Below are 15,245 nucleotides of genomic sequence, written 5' to 3' on the forward strand. Positions count from 1 at the left end.
AGGGAAGCATGGAAGAGAAGGAAGAAGAAGCCTGGACAAGCTTCTGGAAAGCCCGGAACTTCCGACCGCTGCCCGGAACTTCCAGCCACCGGAACCTCCGGCCATCCCGGAGCTTCCGATCCTGCTGCACCGAAGCCGTCCAAGAGTGTGCCAACTCTCTGGATAGCCCGGACCCTGCCCGGACTTTCGCCCGGAACCTCCGGCGCCCGGACCTTCCGGCCGTCCCCGGAACTTCCGGCCCTGCCTGCGCGCAGACACTCGGGCCGAAGCCCATGTACCCTTTCGCCCCTCACTTACCCCTTCGTGGACCTAGACTATATATACTCCTCCACCTCCTCCTTTCTAGGGTTAGCGTTGTGATAGCTCATTTGAGAGATAGAGCTTCGCTCATCCATATCGGATCTACTCCTTGAGAGAGACTGCGGCCCCTCTTCGAAGAAGATCCACCTTGGATTCAAGACCCCTTTACGGGAAGATCCCCTTGTGGATTCAAGACCTCCTCACGGAGAAGAACCGGTTACCCTATGTATTGTCCTTTGTTGGATTTGGATCGTGTATCTTTTTGTGTTTCGAGGATCTAGCACATGTGTGACTATTTCTTGTTGGTTGAGTGATTCTCTCGTGTTTCCCCTCGTGATTTCCCTCGTTTTCCCTCTCGTGTTCCTCGTGTTCTTCGCGGGATCCGCTCCTTTCGTGAAAGATCGGGCCACTAGGGTTCTACCCTACATCACTTCACCGTGCAACACCCACAGCAGCAGCACCTCAAGCTGCGACTGAGATGCGAGCGCACACGTCACCATGGCCAAAACGCCATGGCTCCCAGCCCAGGGCCGCCGCCCCGGCTTCCTCCTCGCCCCTGCCCGCACATGCCCAGATCAGGCGAACTCGCGGCAAGGAGCAGAGCATCGCCCGAGCCCCTTGAAGACGACCTCACACGCAGCACACCACACCCCAGCCACGGCCAGAGTACATCTCCGAGCACCTCCAACAGGACCACGCGCTCATGCAACACGCCGCTGCACAGACGCCACCACTTGCCCGTCGCAGCTGACCTGCAGAGCCGCCCCGCACCTGACCACAGCGGGCCGCACCCGGCTCCCCGGCCAGATCCACGCAGCCCCCACCACCCATCGCCGTTTGCCCATCGCCACGCCTCCCAGTCGCCCTTGGACCCAGATCGAAGCCAGGCGCTTCAGATCCATTGTCACCGTGGGTGCGCGGGCTTTGCCCGGCAACGCCCTCCGGCGACGGCGAGGGGAGAGAGGGAGGTGGGCGAGGCTCCCGGCGGCCGGATCTGGACGCTCCGGTGCGGCCCGTAGGAGCCGCACGGGAGCGAGAGGGAAGCTGACTTTGTGATTATTATCCCAATATATATTACTATAAGAAACTGCAAAGTAACACGGCCTCTGCCTTTTGTTCGAGAGAGCAAAGAATCCGGTTCGCCATTCCGTGCATGCGCCCTAACGCACAACGTCTACTTCAGACTGAAGATTATTCAGCCCGCGCGCGCATGAGAAAAATTATATATAGTACATAAAAGTGAGTACTCCCTCCAACCGGTAAAAAGTGAGTACATCGCTTGATGCAAAGACCGGGCTTGCTCATCTTTTTAAAAAACAAGAAGATAGAAATGAGTACTACATAATACTCTCTCCATTCTAAATTAAGTGGCGTTAATTTAGTACAAGGAAGGAGTAGTTTCGTTGTTGGTTATCACCTAACCGGATGGGCTACGGCGACTGTCGATCTATGTGATTGACTGCCATCATTCCGAAACATTCCGCTGGCCTTTCCTGCAGCTACATAATAGCATGTGATACGAATTTTGACTTGAAATGTTGACAAGATCACAAAAGGCCACTCCCGAATCTACTTTTTTTTCCAAGTGCTCCGGTTCGCACGTTCAGCTTGACTAAGTTGACACCTGACTGGAATAGTTCGGCCAACTGAATCAACATGCTTTTATTTATTTATTTCTGAATGAAAGACAGATATGCTTCGCGTGCTGCTGCAAGATGAAGACATGCGTAACTTCATACTACCTCTGTTCCAAAATCCAAGTTCATGAGTTCAATAATAACCAGGATATATTTGTTCCCTGCGAATGTATTGGTTCATCTCACTTGAGAAACAACTCGTCTCCACCACCAGCAAGGATCCAGACGACAGTTCGCAAGAGAAAAGATATCCGGCTGCACTGGACGCCTCCATTCGTGAACGGTGATGTCGTGTAACTTCTCAGCTTTACAAGGCTCCCAAGCGGGGCCTTTAGCGTATAGCACGATCCGGTCTCCGATGCGAAGAGGTCTGGCATTAAACCATGTGAAAGTCTCAAATGACATCACCGCAGCTTATATGTACAACTTTGGGATGCCGTACGCAATTGGTCCCAAGAGAACCAGATGCCCCAACTTTTGTCGATAGGGCTTTCGACTTATATGCGGTGATGCTCATCCGCTGGAGTCCTCGGAAGCAGAGGAACGCTACCATCCGGCAACCTGCAGCAGCAGCAGCTTCCTAAAGCTAAGGCCAACTCCATCGCGTGATCCTATCTTGTCCGATTTCATTTATTTGGGATAAAATGGATAAACCGGTCGACCCAGCGCGCGACGGTCTGTACCCATCTAATCTGTTTTGTGTCCGGCAGATCCATTTCGAACGCAAACATACGCCGGGTTTGGGTCGCGGCGGACAGCAAACGGACGCGTCGCTCGTCTGCGTCGGGGCCGCGTGACAAGCGGCCACCTACCTCTCATCCGTCAACATCAATGCGTACGCGCGGCCGGCCCCGCCTGTCATCTGTCCAGGCGAACGGTCGCGGTCCTTCTTAAATGGGGAAGTCGTGAACCGGTCGTCGTCCACACTCTCCACTCTACCCTGCGGCCTCCTCGAAACCCGACAGCACCAAACCCTAGCCTCGAACTCGCCGGCCGGCCGCCTCGCAGCCATGGGGTTCTGGAACCACAGCCGCAAGGGGAAGCACGACCGCGAGGCCGGCTCCTCCTCGGGACGCCGTCATGGCTCCGTGAAAGAGGAGGCCGCTTCGCCACCGCGTCGGGCCCCGCGCCTGCCCCGTTCACCATCGCCCCTAGGGCCGCCGACGAGCGCGATCGGTAGTACCTGGCCGTGGACGTATGCTGGCGCTACTAGGAGATGAGGACGCCGGTCCCGTGGAGCGACGTCCACCTCCCCAACAATTGGCACCTCTCCGCCGACCGGGTCCCGATCCCGCCGGTGTCGATGAGCGGTCGTGCGCGCCGCGATGAGATCGAGCGCCGCCGCCGCATCCTCCCCAACGACCTCTACTATGACGATAGGTACGCCCCGACTCCGTGCTCTGGGACATGTGGCTCCAGGACGAGCACGACGTGCGGCACACCTCCTACTTCGCCGGCACGGTGTCAGTCACGGCGGGAGGTGCGCGGAGGAGGAGGCCCGTATCCGTCACCACCTCCACCTCCTCGCATGACAGCGGAGGAGGAGGCCCGGCTCATGCAGCGTGTCATGGAGGACTCCATGAACACGCATGATGAGCGCCAATGGTCGGGCCTAGAGGAGACGATGGCCCTTTCTGCGGCCGACGACGTTGCCATCCCCGAGCTGGAGATGGTGGCAGCGGAGGAGGTGATGGAGGAGGCGCCGGTGGCCGCGTTCCACATGGGCCTGCTGGGCCAGCAGTGGAGCTGGTCGTGCATGGCTCCGGAGATGGCGCATGCCGTGGGGGGCGTGAACTGGTGCCCCACGCCATTGTGGTCACCGGAGTGGGACACCTCGCCACGGGAGGAGGTGGTGCAGGCACCTGCCACCTTCCAGCCCGCCACGACGCACGGCGGACCGCCGGCCCACCTCTGGACGCCGCCGAACTACGTCGACCTCGTCAGCGACGACGACGACACCGGTGACCACTGAAGACGGCGATGACCACGACATCGACGGGCGCGGCAGGAGCGCGGGCGGCGTTTTTTATTTTGTTTTTATGTTAATTATGACACTGGGCCGTTAAGTGAACCGTGAAACTGGCCTGTTTTGTGGCCGTGACCCTAACTTATGTTTTAAGTTTTTTTAACTACGTTTATTTACTTTTTTAAGTCATTTTATTTTAGTTTTCTTTTTTTATCACGTCCAACACGGACATGATTTGGGGTGCGGCCACGCGCTGGGCACACCCACGACCCAATGGACAGAGGCAGACATGGACGAACCCATTGCCGCCCTAAAGGGACAAAATTCGGCCAAACCAAACGTCCGTTTGGGGTTGTGTGGTGGAGTTGGCCTAAGAGCATCCCCAGCCGTATGGCCCCCAGGACGCCGAAAAAAAGGCGCATGGGGCCGAACTTGTTGGGGAACGTGGTAATTTCAAAAAAATTCCTACGCACACGCAAGATCATGGTGATGCATAGCAACGAGAGGGGAGAGTGTGATCTACGTACCCTTGTAGACCGACAGCGGAAGCGTTAGCACAACGCGGTTGATGTAGTCGTACGTCTTCACGGCCCGACCGATCAAGCACCGAAACTACGGCACCTCCGAGTTTTAGCACACGTTCAGCTCGATGACGATCCCCGGACTCCGATCCAGCAAAGTGCCGGGGAAGAGTTCCGTCAGCACGACGGCGTGGTGACGATCTTGATGTACTACCATCGCAGGGCTTCGCCTAAGCACCGCTACAATATTATCGAGGACTATGGTGGAAGGGGGCACCGCACACGGTTAAGAATATGATCACATGGATCAACTTGTGTGTCTAGGGGTGCCTCTTGCCCCCGTATATAAAGGATCAGGGGGGGGGGGTGCGGCCGGCCAGGAGGAGGGCGCGCCAGGAGGAGTCCTACTCCCACCGGGAGTAGGATTCCCCCCCTCTCCTTGTCCTATTCGGACTAGGGGGGAGGGGCGCGCGGCCCAGCCCTGGCCACCTCTCCTCTCTTCCACTAAAGCCCACTAAGGCCCATATACCTCCCGGGGGGTTCCGGTAACCTCCTGGTACTCCGGTAAAATCCCGATTTCACCCGGAACACTTCTGATATCCAAATATAGGCTTCCAATATATCAATCTTTATGTCTCGACCATTTCGAGACTCCTCGTCATGTCCGTGATCACATCCGGGACTCCGAACAAACTTCGGTACATCAAAATGCATAAACTCATAATATAACTGTCATCGAAACCTTAAGCGTGCGGACCCTACAGGTTCGAGAACAATGTAGACATGACCGAGACATGTCTCCGGTCAATAACCAATAGAGGAACCTGGATGCTCATATTGGCTCCTACATATTCTACGAAGATCTTTTATCGGTCAGACCGCATAACAACATACGTTGTTCCCTTTGTCATCGGTATGTTACTTGCCCGAGATTCGATCGTCGGTATCTCAATACCTAGTTCAATCTCGTTACTGGCAAGTCTCTTTACTCGTTCCGTAATACATCATCTCACAACTAACTCATTAGTTACAATGCTTGCAAGACTTATGTGATGTGCATTACCGAGAGGGCCCAGAGATACCTCTCCGACAATCGGAGTGACAAATCCTAATCTCGAAATACGCCAACCCAACATGTACCTTTGGAGACACCTGTAGAGCACCTTTATAATCACCCAGTTACGTTGTGACGTTTGGTAGCACACAAAGTGTTCCTCCGGCAAACGGGAGTTGCATAATCTCATAGTCATAGGAACATGTATAAGTCATGAAGAAAGCAATAGCAACATACTAAACGATCGGGTGCTAAGCTAATGGAATGGGTCATGTCAATCAGATCATTCATCTAATGATGTGATCCCGTTAATCAAATAACAACTCTTTGTCCATGGTTAGGAAACATAACCATCTTTGATTAACGAGCTAGTCAAGTAGGGGCATACTAGTGACACTCTATTTGTCTATGTATTCACACATGTATTATGTTTCCGGTTAATACAATTCTAGCATGAATAATAAACATTTATCATGATACAAGGAAATAAATAATAACTTTATTATTGCCTCTAGGGCATATTTCCTTCAGTCTCCCACTTGCACTAGAGTCAATAATCTAGATTACACAGTAATGATTCTAACACCCATGGAGCCTTGGTGCTGATCATGTTTTGCTCGTGGAAGAGGCTTAGTCAATGGGTCTGCTACATTCAGATCCGTATGTATCTTGCAAATCTCTATGTCTCCCACCTGGACTAGATCCCGGATGGAATTGAAGCATCTCTTGATGTGCTTGGTTCTCTTGTGAAATCTGGATTCCTTTGCCAAGGCAATTGCACCAGTATTGTCACAAAAGATTTTCATTGGACCCGATGCATTAGGTATGACACCTAGATCGGATATGAACTCCTTCATCCAGACTCCTTCATTTGATGCTTCCGAAGCAGCTATGTATTCCGCTTCACACGTAGATCCCGCCACGACGCTTTGTTTAGAACTGCACCAACTGACAGCTCCACCGTTTAATGTAAACACTTATCCGGTTTGCGATTTAGAATCGTCCGGATCAGTGTCAAAGCTCGCATCAACGTAACCATTTATGATGAGCTCTTTGTCACCTCCATAAATGAGAAACATATCCTTAGTCCTTTTCAGGTATTTCAGGATGTTCATGACCGCTGTCCAGTGATCCACTCCTGGATTACTTTGGTACCTCCCTGCTAGACTTATAGCAAGGCACACATCAGGTCTGGTACACAGCATTGCATATATGATAGAGCCTATGGCTGAAGCATAGGGAACATCTTTCATTTTCTCTCTATCTTCTGCAGTGGTCGGGCATTGAGTCTTACTCAACTTCACACCTTGTAACACATGCAAGAACCCTTTCTTTGCTTGATCCATTTTGAACTTCTTCAAAACTTTGTCAAGGTATGTGCTTTGTGAAAGTCCAATTAAGCGTCTTGATCTATCTCTATAGATCTTAATGCCTAATATGTAAGCAGCTTCACCGAGGTCTTTCATTGAAAAACTCTTATTCAAGTATCCCTTTATGCTATTCAGAAATTCTATATCATTTCCAATTAGTAATATGTCATCCACATATAGTATCAGAAATGCTACAGAGCTCCCACTCACTTTCTTGTAAATACAGGCTTCTCCAAAAGTTTGTATAAAACCAAATGCTTTGATCACACTATCAAAGTGTTTATTCCAACTCCGAGAGGCTTGCACCAGTCCATAAATGGATCACTGGAGCTTGCACACTTTGTTAGCTCCCTTTGGATCGACAAAACCTTCTGGTTGCATCATATACAACTCTTCTTCTAGAAATCCATTCAGGAATGCAGTTTTGACATCCATCTGCCAAATTTCATAATCATAAAATGCGGCAATTGCTAACATGATTCGGACAGACTTAAGCATCGCTACGGGTGAGAAGGTCTCATCGTAGTTAATCCCTTGAACTTGCCGAAAACCTTTTGCGACAAGTCGAGCTTTGTAGACAGTAATATTACCGTCAGCGTCAGTCTTTTTCTTGAAGATCCATTTATTCTCAATTGCTTGCCGATCATTGGGCAAGTCAACCAAAGTCCATACTTTGTTCTCATACATGGATCCCATCTCAGATTTCATGGCTTCAAGCCATTTTGCGGAATCTGGGCTCACCATCGCTTCTTCATAGTTCGTAGGTTCATCATGATCTAGTAGCATGACTTCCAGAACAGGATTACCGTACCACTCTGGCGCGGATCTCACTCTGGTTGATCTACGAGGTTCAGTAGTATCTTGTTCTGAAGTTTCATGATCATTATCATTAGCTTCCTCACTAATTGGTGTAGGTGTCACAGAAACAGGTTTCTGTGATGTACTACTTTCCAATAAGGGAGTAGGTACAGTTACCTCGTCAAGTTCTACTTTCCTCCCACTCACTTCTTTCGAGAGAAACTCCTTCTCCAGAAAGTTTCCGAATTTAGCAACAAAAGTCTTGTCTTCGGATCTGTGATAGAAGGTGTATCCAATAGTTTCCTTTGGATATCCTATGAAGACACATTTCTCCGATTTGGGTTCGAGCTTATCAGGTTGAAGCTTTTTCACATAAGCATCGCAACTCCAAACTTTCAGAAATGACAACTTTGGTTTCTTGCCAAACCACAGTTCATAAGGCGTCGTCTCAACGGATTTTGATGGTGCCCTATTTAACGTGAATGCGGCCGTCTCTAGAGCGTATCCCCAAAATGATAGCGGTAAATCAGTAAGAGACATCATAGATCACACCATATCTAGTAAAGTACGATTACGACATTTGGACACACCATTACGCTGTGGTGTTCCGGGTGGCGTGAGTTGCGAAACTATTCCACATTGTTTCAAATGTACACCAAACTCGTAACTCAAATATTCTCCTCCACGATCAGATCGTAGGAATTTTATTTTCTTGTTACGATGATTTTCAACTTCACTCTGAAATTCTTTGAACTTTTCAAACGTTTCAGACTTGTGTTTCATTAAGTAGATATACCCATATCTGCTTAAGTCATCTGTGAAGGTGAGAAAATAGCGATATCCGCCACGAGCCTCAACATCCATCGGACCACATACATCTGTATGTATGATTTCCAACAAATCTGTTGCTCTCTCCATAGTACCGGAGAACGGTGTTTTTGTCATCTTACCCATTAGGCACGGTTCGCAAGTACCAAGTGATTCATAATCAAGTGGTTTCAAAAGCCCATCAGTATGGAGTTTCTTCATGCGCTTTATACCGATATGACCCAAACGGCAGTGCCACAAATAAGTTGCACTATCATTATCAACTCTGCATCTTTTGGCTTCAACACTATGAATATGTGTGTCACTACTATCGAGATTTAATAAGAATAGACCACTCCTTAAGGGTGCATGACCATAAAAGATATTGCTCATGTAAATAGAACAACCATTATTCTCTGATTTAAATGAATAACCGTCTCGCATCAAACAAGATCCAGATATAATGTTCATGCTTAACGCTGGCACCAAATAACAATTATTTAGGTCTAATACTAATCCTGAAGGTAGATGTAGAGGTAGCGTGCCGACTGCGATCACATCGACTTTGGAACCATTTCCCACACGCATCGTCACCTCGTCCTTAGCCAATCTTCGCTTAATCCGTAGTCCCTGTTTCGAGTTGCAAATATTAGCAACAGAACCAGTATCAAATACCCAGGTGCTACTGCGAGCATTAGTAAGGTACACATCAATAACATGTATATCACATATACCTTTGTTCACCTTGCCATCCTTCTTATCTGCCAAATACTTGAGGCAGTTCCGCTTCCAATAACCAGTCTGCTTGCAGTAGAAGCACTCAGTTTCAGGCTTAGGTCCAGGTTTGGGTTTCTTCTCTTGAGTAGCAACTTGCTTACTGTTCCTTTTGAAGTTCCCCTTCTTCTTCCCTTTGCCCTTTTTCTTGAAACTAGTGGTCTTGTTGACCATCAACACTTGATGCTCCTTCTTGATTTCTACCTCCGCAGCTTTCAGCATTGCGAAGAGCTCGGGAATAGTCTTATTCATCGCTTGCATATTATTGTTCATCACGAAGCTCTTGTAGCTTGGTGGCAGTGATTGGAGAATTCTGTCAATGACGCAATCATCTGGAAGATTAACTCCCAATTGAATCAAGTGATTATTATACCCAGACATTTTGAGTATATGCTCACTGACAGAACTGTTCTCCTCCATCTTGCAGCTATAGAATTTATTGGAGACTTCATATCTCTCAATCCGGGCATTTGCTTGAAATATTAACTTCAACTCCTGGAACATCTCATATGCTCCATGACGTTCAAAACGTCGTTGAAGTCCCGATTCTAAGCCGTAAAGCATGGCACACTGAACTATCGAGTAGTTATCAGCTTTGCTCTGCCAGACGTCCATAACATCTGGTGTTGCTCCAGCAGCAGGCCTGGCACCCAGCGGTGCTTCCAGGACGTAATTCTTCTGTGCAGCAATGAGGATAATCCTCAAGTTACGGACCCAGTCCGTGTAATTGCTACCATCATCTTTCAACTTTGCTTTCTCAAGGAACGCATTAAAATTCAACGGAACAACAGCACGGGCCATCTATCTACAATCAAACATAAATAAGCAAGATACTATCAGGTACTAAGTTCATGATAAATTTAGGTTCAATTAATCATATTACTTAAAGAACTCCCACTTAGATAGACATCCCTCTAATCCTCTAAGTGATTACGTGATCCAAATCAACTAAACCATGTCCGATCATCACGTGAGATGGAGTAGTTTCATTGGTGAACATCACTATGTTGATCATATCTACTATATGATTCACGCTCGACCTTTCGGTCTCCGTGTTCCGAGGCCATATCTGTATATGCTTGGCTCATCAAGTATAACCTGAGTATTCTGCGTGTGCAACTGTTTTGCACCCGTTGTATTTGAACGTAGAGCCTATCACACCCGATCATCACGTGGTGTCTCAGCACGAAGAACTTTCGCAACGGTGCATACTCAGGGAGAACACTTCTTGATAATTAGTGAGAGATCATCTTATAATGCTACCGTCAATCAAAGCAAGATAAGATGCATAAAAGATAAACATCACATGCAATCAATATAAGTGATATGATATGGCCATCATCATCTTGTGCTTGTGATCTCCATCTTCGTAGCACCGTCGTGATCACCATCGTCACCGGCGCGACACCTTGATCTCCATCATAGCATCGTTGTCGTCTCGCCAATCTTATGCTTCCACGACTATCGCTACCGCTTATTGATAAAGTAAAGCATTACAGCGCGATTGCATTGCATACAATAAAGCGACAACCATATGGCTCCTGCCAGTTGCCGATAACTCGGTTACAAAACATGATCATCTCATACAATAAAATTTAGCATCATGTCTTGACCATATCACATCACAACATGCCCTGCAAAAACAAGTTAGACGTCCTCTACTTTGTTGTTGCAAGTTTTACGTGGCTTACGGGCTTAAGCAAGAACTAATCTTTCCTACGCATCAAAACCACAACGATAGTTTGTCAAGTTGGTGCTGTTTTAACCTTCGCAAGGACCGGGCGTAGCCACACTCGGTTCAACTAAAGTTGGAGAAACTGTCACCCGCTAGCCACCTTTGTGCAAAGCACGTCGGGAAAACCGGTCTCGCGTAAGCGTACGCGTAATGTCGGTCCGGGCCGCTTCATCCAACAATACCGCCGAACCAAAGTATGACATGCTGGTAAGTAGTATGACTTATATCTCCCACAACTCACTTGTGTTCTACTCGTGCATATAACATCAACACATAAAACCTAGGCTCGGATACCATTGTTGGGGAACGTGGTAATTTCAAAAAATTTCCTATGCACACGCAAGATCATGGTGATGCATAGCAACGAGAGGGGAGAGTGTGATCTACGTACCCTTGTAGACCGACAGCGGAAGCGTTAGCACAACGCGGTTGATGTAGTCGTACGTCTTCACGGCCCGACCGATCAAGCACCGAAACTACGGCACCTCCGAGTTTTAGCACATGTTCAGCTCGATGATGATCCCCGGACTCCGATCCAGCAAAGTGTCGGGGAAGAGTTCCGTCAGCACGACGGCGTGGTGACGATCTTGATGTACTACCGTCGCACTGCTTCGCCTAAGCACCGCTACAATATTATCGAGGACTATGGTGGAAGGGGGCACCGCACACGGTTAAGAATATGATCACATGGATCAACTTGTGTGTCTAGGGGTGCCTCTTGCCCCCGTATATAAAGGATCAAGGGGGGGTGCGGCCGGCCAGGAGGAGGGCGCGCCAGGAGGAGTCCTACTCCCACCGGGAGTAGGATTCCCCCCCTTTCCTAGTTGGAATAGGATTCGGGAGGGGGAAAGAGGAGAGAGAGAAGGAAGGGGGGGCGCCGCCCCCCTCTCCTTGTCCTATTCAGACTAGGGGGGAGGGGCGCGCGACCCAGCCCTAGCCACCTCTCCTCTCTTCCACTAAAGCCCACTAAGGCCCATATACCTCCCGGGGGTTCCGGTAACCTCCCGGTACTCCGGTAAAATCCTGATTTCACCCGGAACACTTCCGATATCCAAATATAGGCTTCCAATATATCAATATTTATGTCTCGACCATTTCGAGACTCCTCGTCATGTCCGTTATCACATCCGGGACTCCGAACAAACTTCAGTACATCAAAATGCATAAACTCATAATATAACTGTCATTGAAACCTTAAGCGTGCGGACCCTACGGGTTCGAGAACAATGTAGACATGACCGAGACACGTCTCCGGTCAATAACCAATAGAGGAACCTGGATGCTCATATTGGCTCCTACATATTCTACGAAGATCTTTTATCGGTCAGACCGCATAACAACATACGTTGTTCCCTTTGTCATCGGTATGTTACTTGCCCGAGATTCGATCGTCGGTATCTCAATACCTAGTTCAATCTCGTTACCGGCAAGTCTCTTTACTCGTTCCGTAATACATCATCTCACAACTAACTCATTAGTTACAATGCTTGCAAGGCTTATGTGATGTGCATTACCGAGAGGGCCCAGAGATACCTCTCCGACAATCGGAGTGACAAATCCTAATCTCGAAATACGCCAACCCAACATGTACCTTTCGAGACACCTGTAGAGCACCTTTATAATCACCCAGTTACGTTGTGACGTTTGGTAGCACACAAAGTGTTCCTCCGGCAAACGGGAGTTGCATAATCTCATAGTCATAGGAACATGTATAAGTCATGAAGAAAGCAATAGCAACATACTAAACGATCGGGTGCTAAGCTAATGGAATGGGTCATGTCAATCAGATCATTCATCTAATGATGTGATCCCGTTAATCAAATAACAACTCTTTATCCATGGTTAGGAAACATAACCATCTTTGATTAACGAGCTAGTCAAGTAGAGGCATACTAGTGACACTCTGTTTGTCTATGTATTCACACATGTATTATGTTTCCGGTTAATACAATTCTAGCATGAATAATAAACATTTATCATGATATAAGGAAATAAATAATAACTTTATTATTGCCTCTAGGGCATATTTCCTTCAGAACCAGCGCTTGCTTGGCGCGTGGGGCCGATTGCGTTCCTAGTCGACGCCCCCAGGTCAAGGCCAAAATCGCGCGAATTCGGCTATATTTCAAATAAATTTGTGCAAACTCGGTGATCTGGCACAAACTCGATGATATTTCATTGAAATTTGTACAAAAACAACATAAAAACATGCAAACTACGCCTACAGCTACGCCCAAGGTTGTCAGAATCGCGATTCTGTTAGACGATTCTACGACTTTACGATCCAAACTAACCCCTATGATTCTACGACTTTATTTCTTAGAATCTACGTTTCTACGATCCTGATAGTGAAGATTCTACGATTTGCGATCCTACCATCGAAGCTCCGATCTGATTCAAAATCACGATTCTGACAACCTGCCTACGCCTATCCCTGCTACGCCACCGCCGTCCCTACTGCACCCCTGGCCAGGGTCGCCGACGCACGATGGGGGGTTGGACGGGCCGGCCTCGTCCTCCTCGCCGCTTTCGAGGACGACGATGCCACCCTCCTCGCGTCCGCGGCGCCGGGCCTAGAGCTCCGCGTATGCCCGGCGCTGGCGGAGCACCTGCTCGCGGACGTAGTCCTCCCTCGCCCACTTGAGGGCGGCCTCGTCGTCGGGGGCCACCATGTCCGCGTGCTCCGGCTTCATGGGGAGTAGCCTCAGCTCGGGCTTCGGGCGGACCAGGCGGAGGGAACGCGGGGAGGGGCGGGCACCCTCGTTGATGACGAGGGCGCCGCTGCGGGTGCGGCGTCGAAGCGGCATCTCTTCCGGCTCCGGCTTGACGGGGCGGAGCGCCGGCGAGCCGGAGGAGAGCGAGCCGGAGCCCGACGATGAGGACATCCCCGGCTCCATTCGTCGTGGCGTCCAGGAGCTGCCACGGCGGCGAGAGAAGGACGGTCGCAACGGGTACTCGAGGCGCGGCGTGTTGCCGGCCTCGATGTGGTCGAGGATGGCCTCGAGGGTGCGGCCGGGCACGCCCCGCCACTCGCACCGCCCGTCAGCGTTGAGGCGTCCGCGGGGGATGATGTCTTTGGTGGAGGCGATCTGGTCTTCGCAGCGGCGCTCGAAGTACATCGTCCACAGCGTGTGGCTGTCGGCGACGTACCTCGGCTCGTTCCGCTGCGCCTCCGTCAATGACGAGCAGATGCAGACGATCTCGGCCCGCTGTGTAGCCCCTTCGGGCACCGGGAAGCCGGCGGCCCTCAACTTCCACGACCCCGGCACACGCATGTCCGGGGGCGCCGGATAGTCGGCCTCGTAGAGGAGGCACGCCTCCAGCTCTTGGAGATGGCGGCGGCCGAAACCGTTCGCCGCCGCGCCGTCGCCTGGTGAGGAAGTCCTGGATTAGGGGGTGTTCGGATAGCCGAACTATACCTTCAAGCCGGACTCCTGGACTATGAAGATACAAGATTGAAGACTCCGTCCCGTGTCCGGAAGGGACTTTCCTTGGCGTGGAAGGCAAGCTTGGCGATATGGATGTTCAGATCTCCTACCATTGTAACCGACTCTATGTAACCCTAACCCTGTCCGGTGTCTATATAAACCAGAGGGTTTTAGTCCATAGGACGACATACACATCAACAATCATACCATAGGCTAGCTTCTAGGGTTTAGCCTCTCTGATCTCGTGATAGATCAACTCTTGTAATACCCATATCATCAATATTAATCAAGCAGGACGTAGGGTTTTACCTCCATCGAGAGGGCCCGAACCTGGGTAAAACTTCGTGCCCCCTGCCTCCTGTTACCATCCGGCCTAGATGCACAGTTCGGGACCCCCTACCCGAGATCCGCCGGTTTTGACACCGACATTGGTGCTTTCATTGAGAGTTCCTCTGTGCCGTCGCCGTCAGGCCTGATGGCTCCTACGATCATCAATGGCGATGCAGTCCAGGGTGAGACCTTCCTCCCCGGACAGATCTTCATCTTTGGCGGCTTTGCACTGCGGGCCGATTCACTTGGCCATCTAGAGCAGATCGAAAGCTACGCCCCTGGCCGTCAGGTCAGATTCGGAAGTTTAAACTACATGGCCGACATCCGCGGGGACTTGATCTTCGACGGATTCGAACCACTGCCGAGCGCGCCGCACTGTCACGACGAGCATGATCTAGCTCTGCCGCCGAACAGAGCCCTGGAGGCCGCACCCGCATCAGCTCCGACCCCGAGTTCGGAGCCGACCACGTCGATCGAGGATGGGCGGTTGGATGCCACCTCGGGGGCTGCGATCCCAACGGCGTT

The 15,245-nt window shown here is 50.1% G+C and overlaps 1 protein-coding gene across 1 annotated transcript; it reads right to left on the bottom strand.

Moving 5' to 3' along the window:
* Positions 1-13,535: 13,535 nt before the first annotated feature.
* On the bottom strand, positions 13,536-14,237 carry LOC147959091 (uncharacterized). The gene has a single exon (XM_087532459.1). The coding sequence runs from the start codon at positions 14,235-14,237 to the stop codon at positions 13,536-13,538; it is 702 nt and encodes a 233-aa protein (XP_087388585.1).
* Positions 14,238-15,245: the final 1,008 nt, after the last annotated feature.

Source organism: Triticum urartu, chromosome 7A (assembly GCF_056163025.1).
Source record: "Triticum urartu cultivar PI428250 chromosome 7A, HENAU_Tu73, whole genome shotgun sequence".
In the NCBI taxonomy this organism is placed as follows: Eukaryota; Viridiplantae; Streptophyta; class Magnoliopsida; order Poales; family Poaceae; genus Triticum; species Triticum urartu.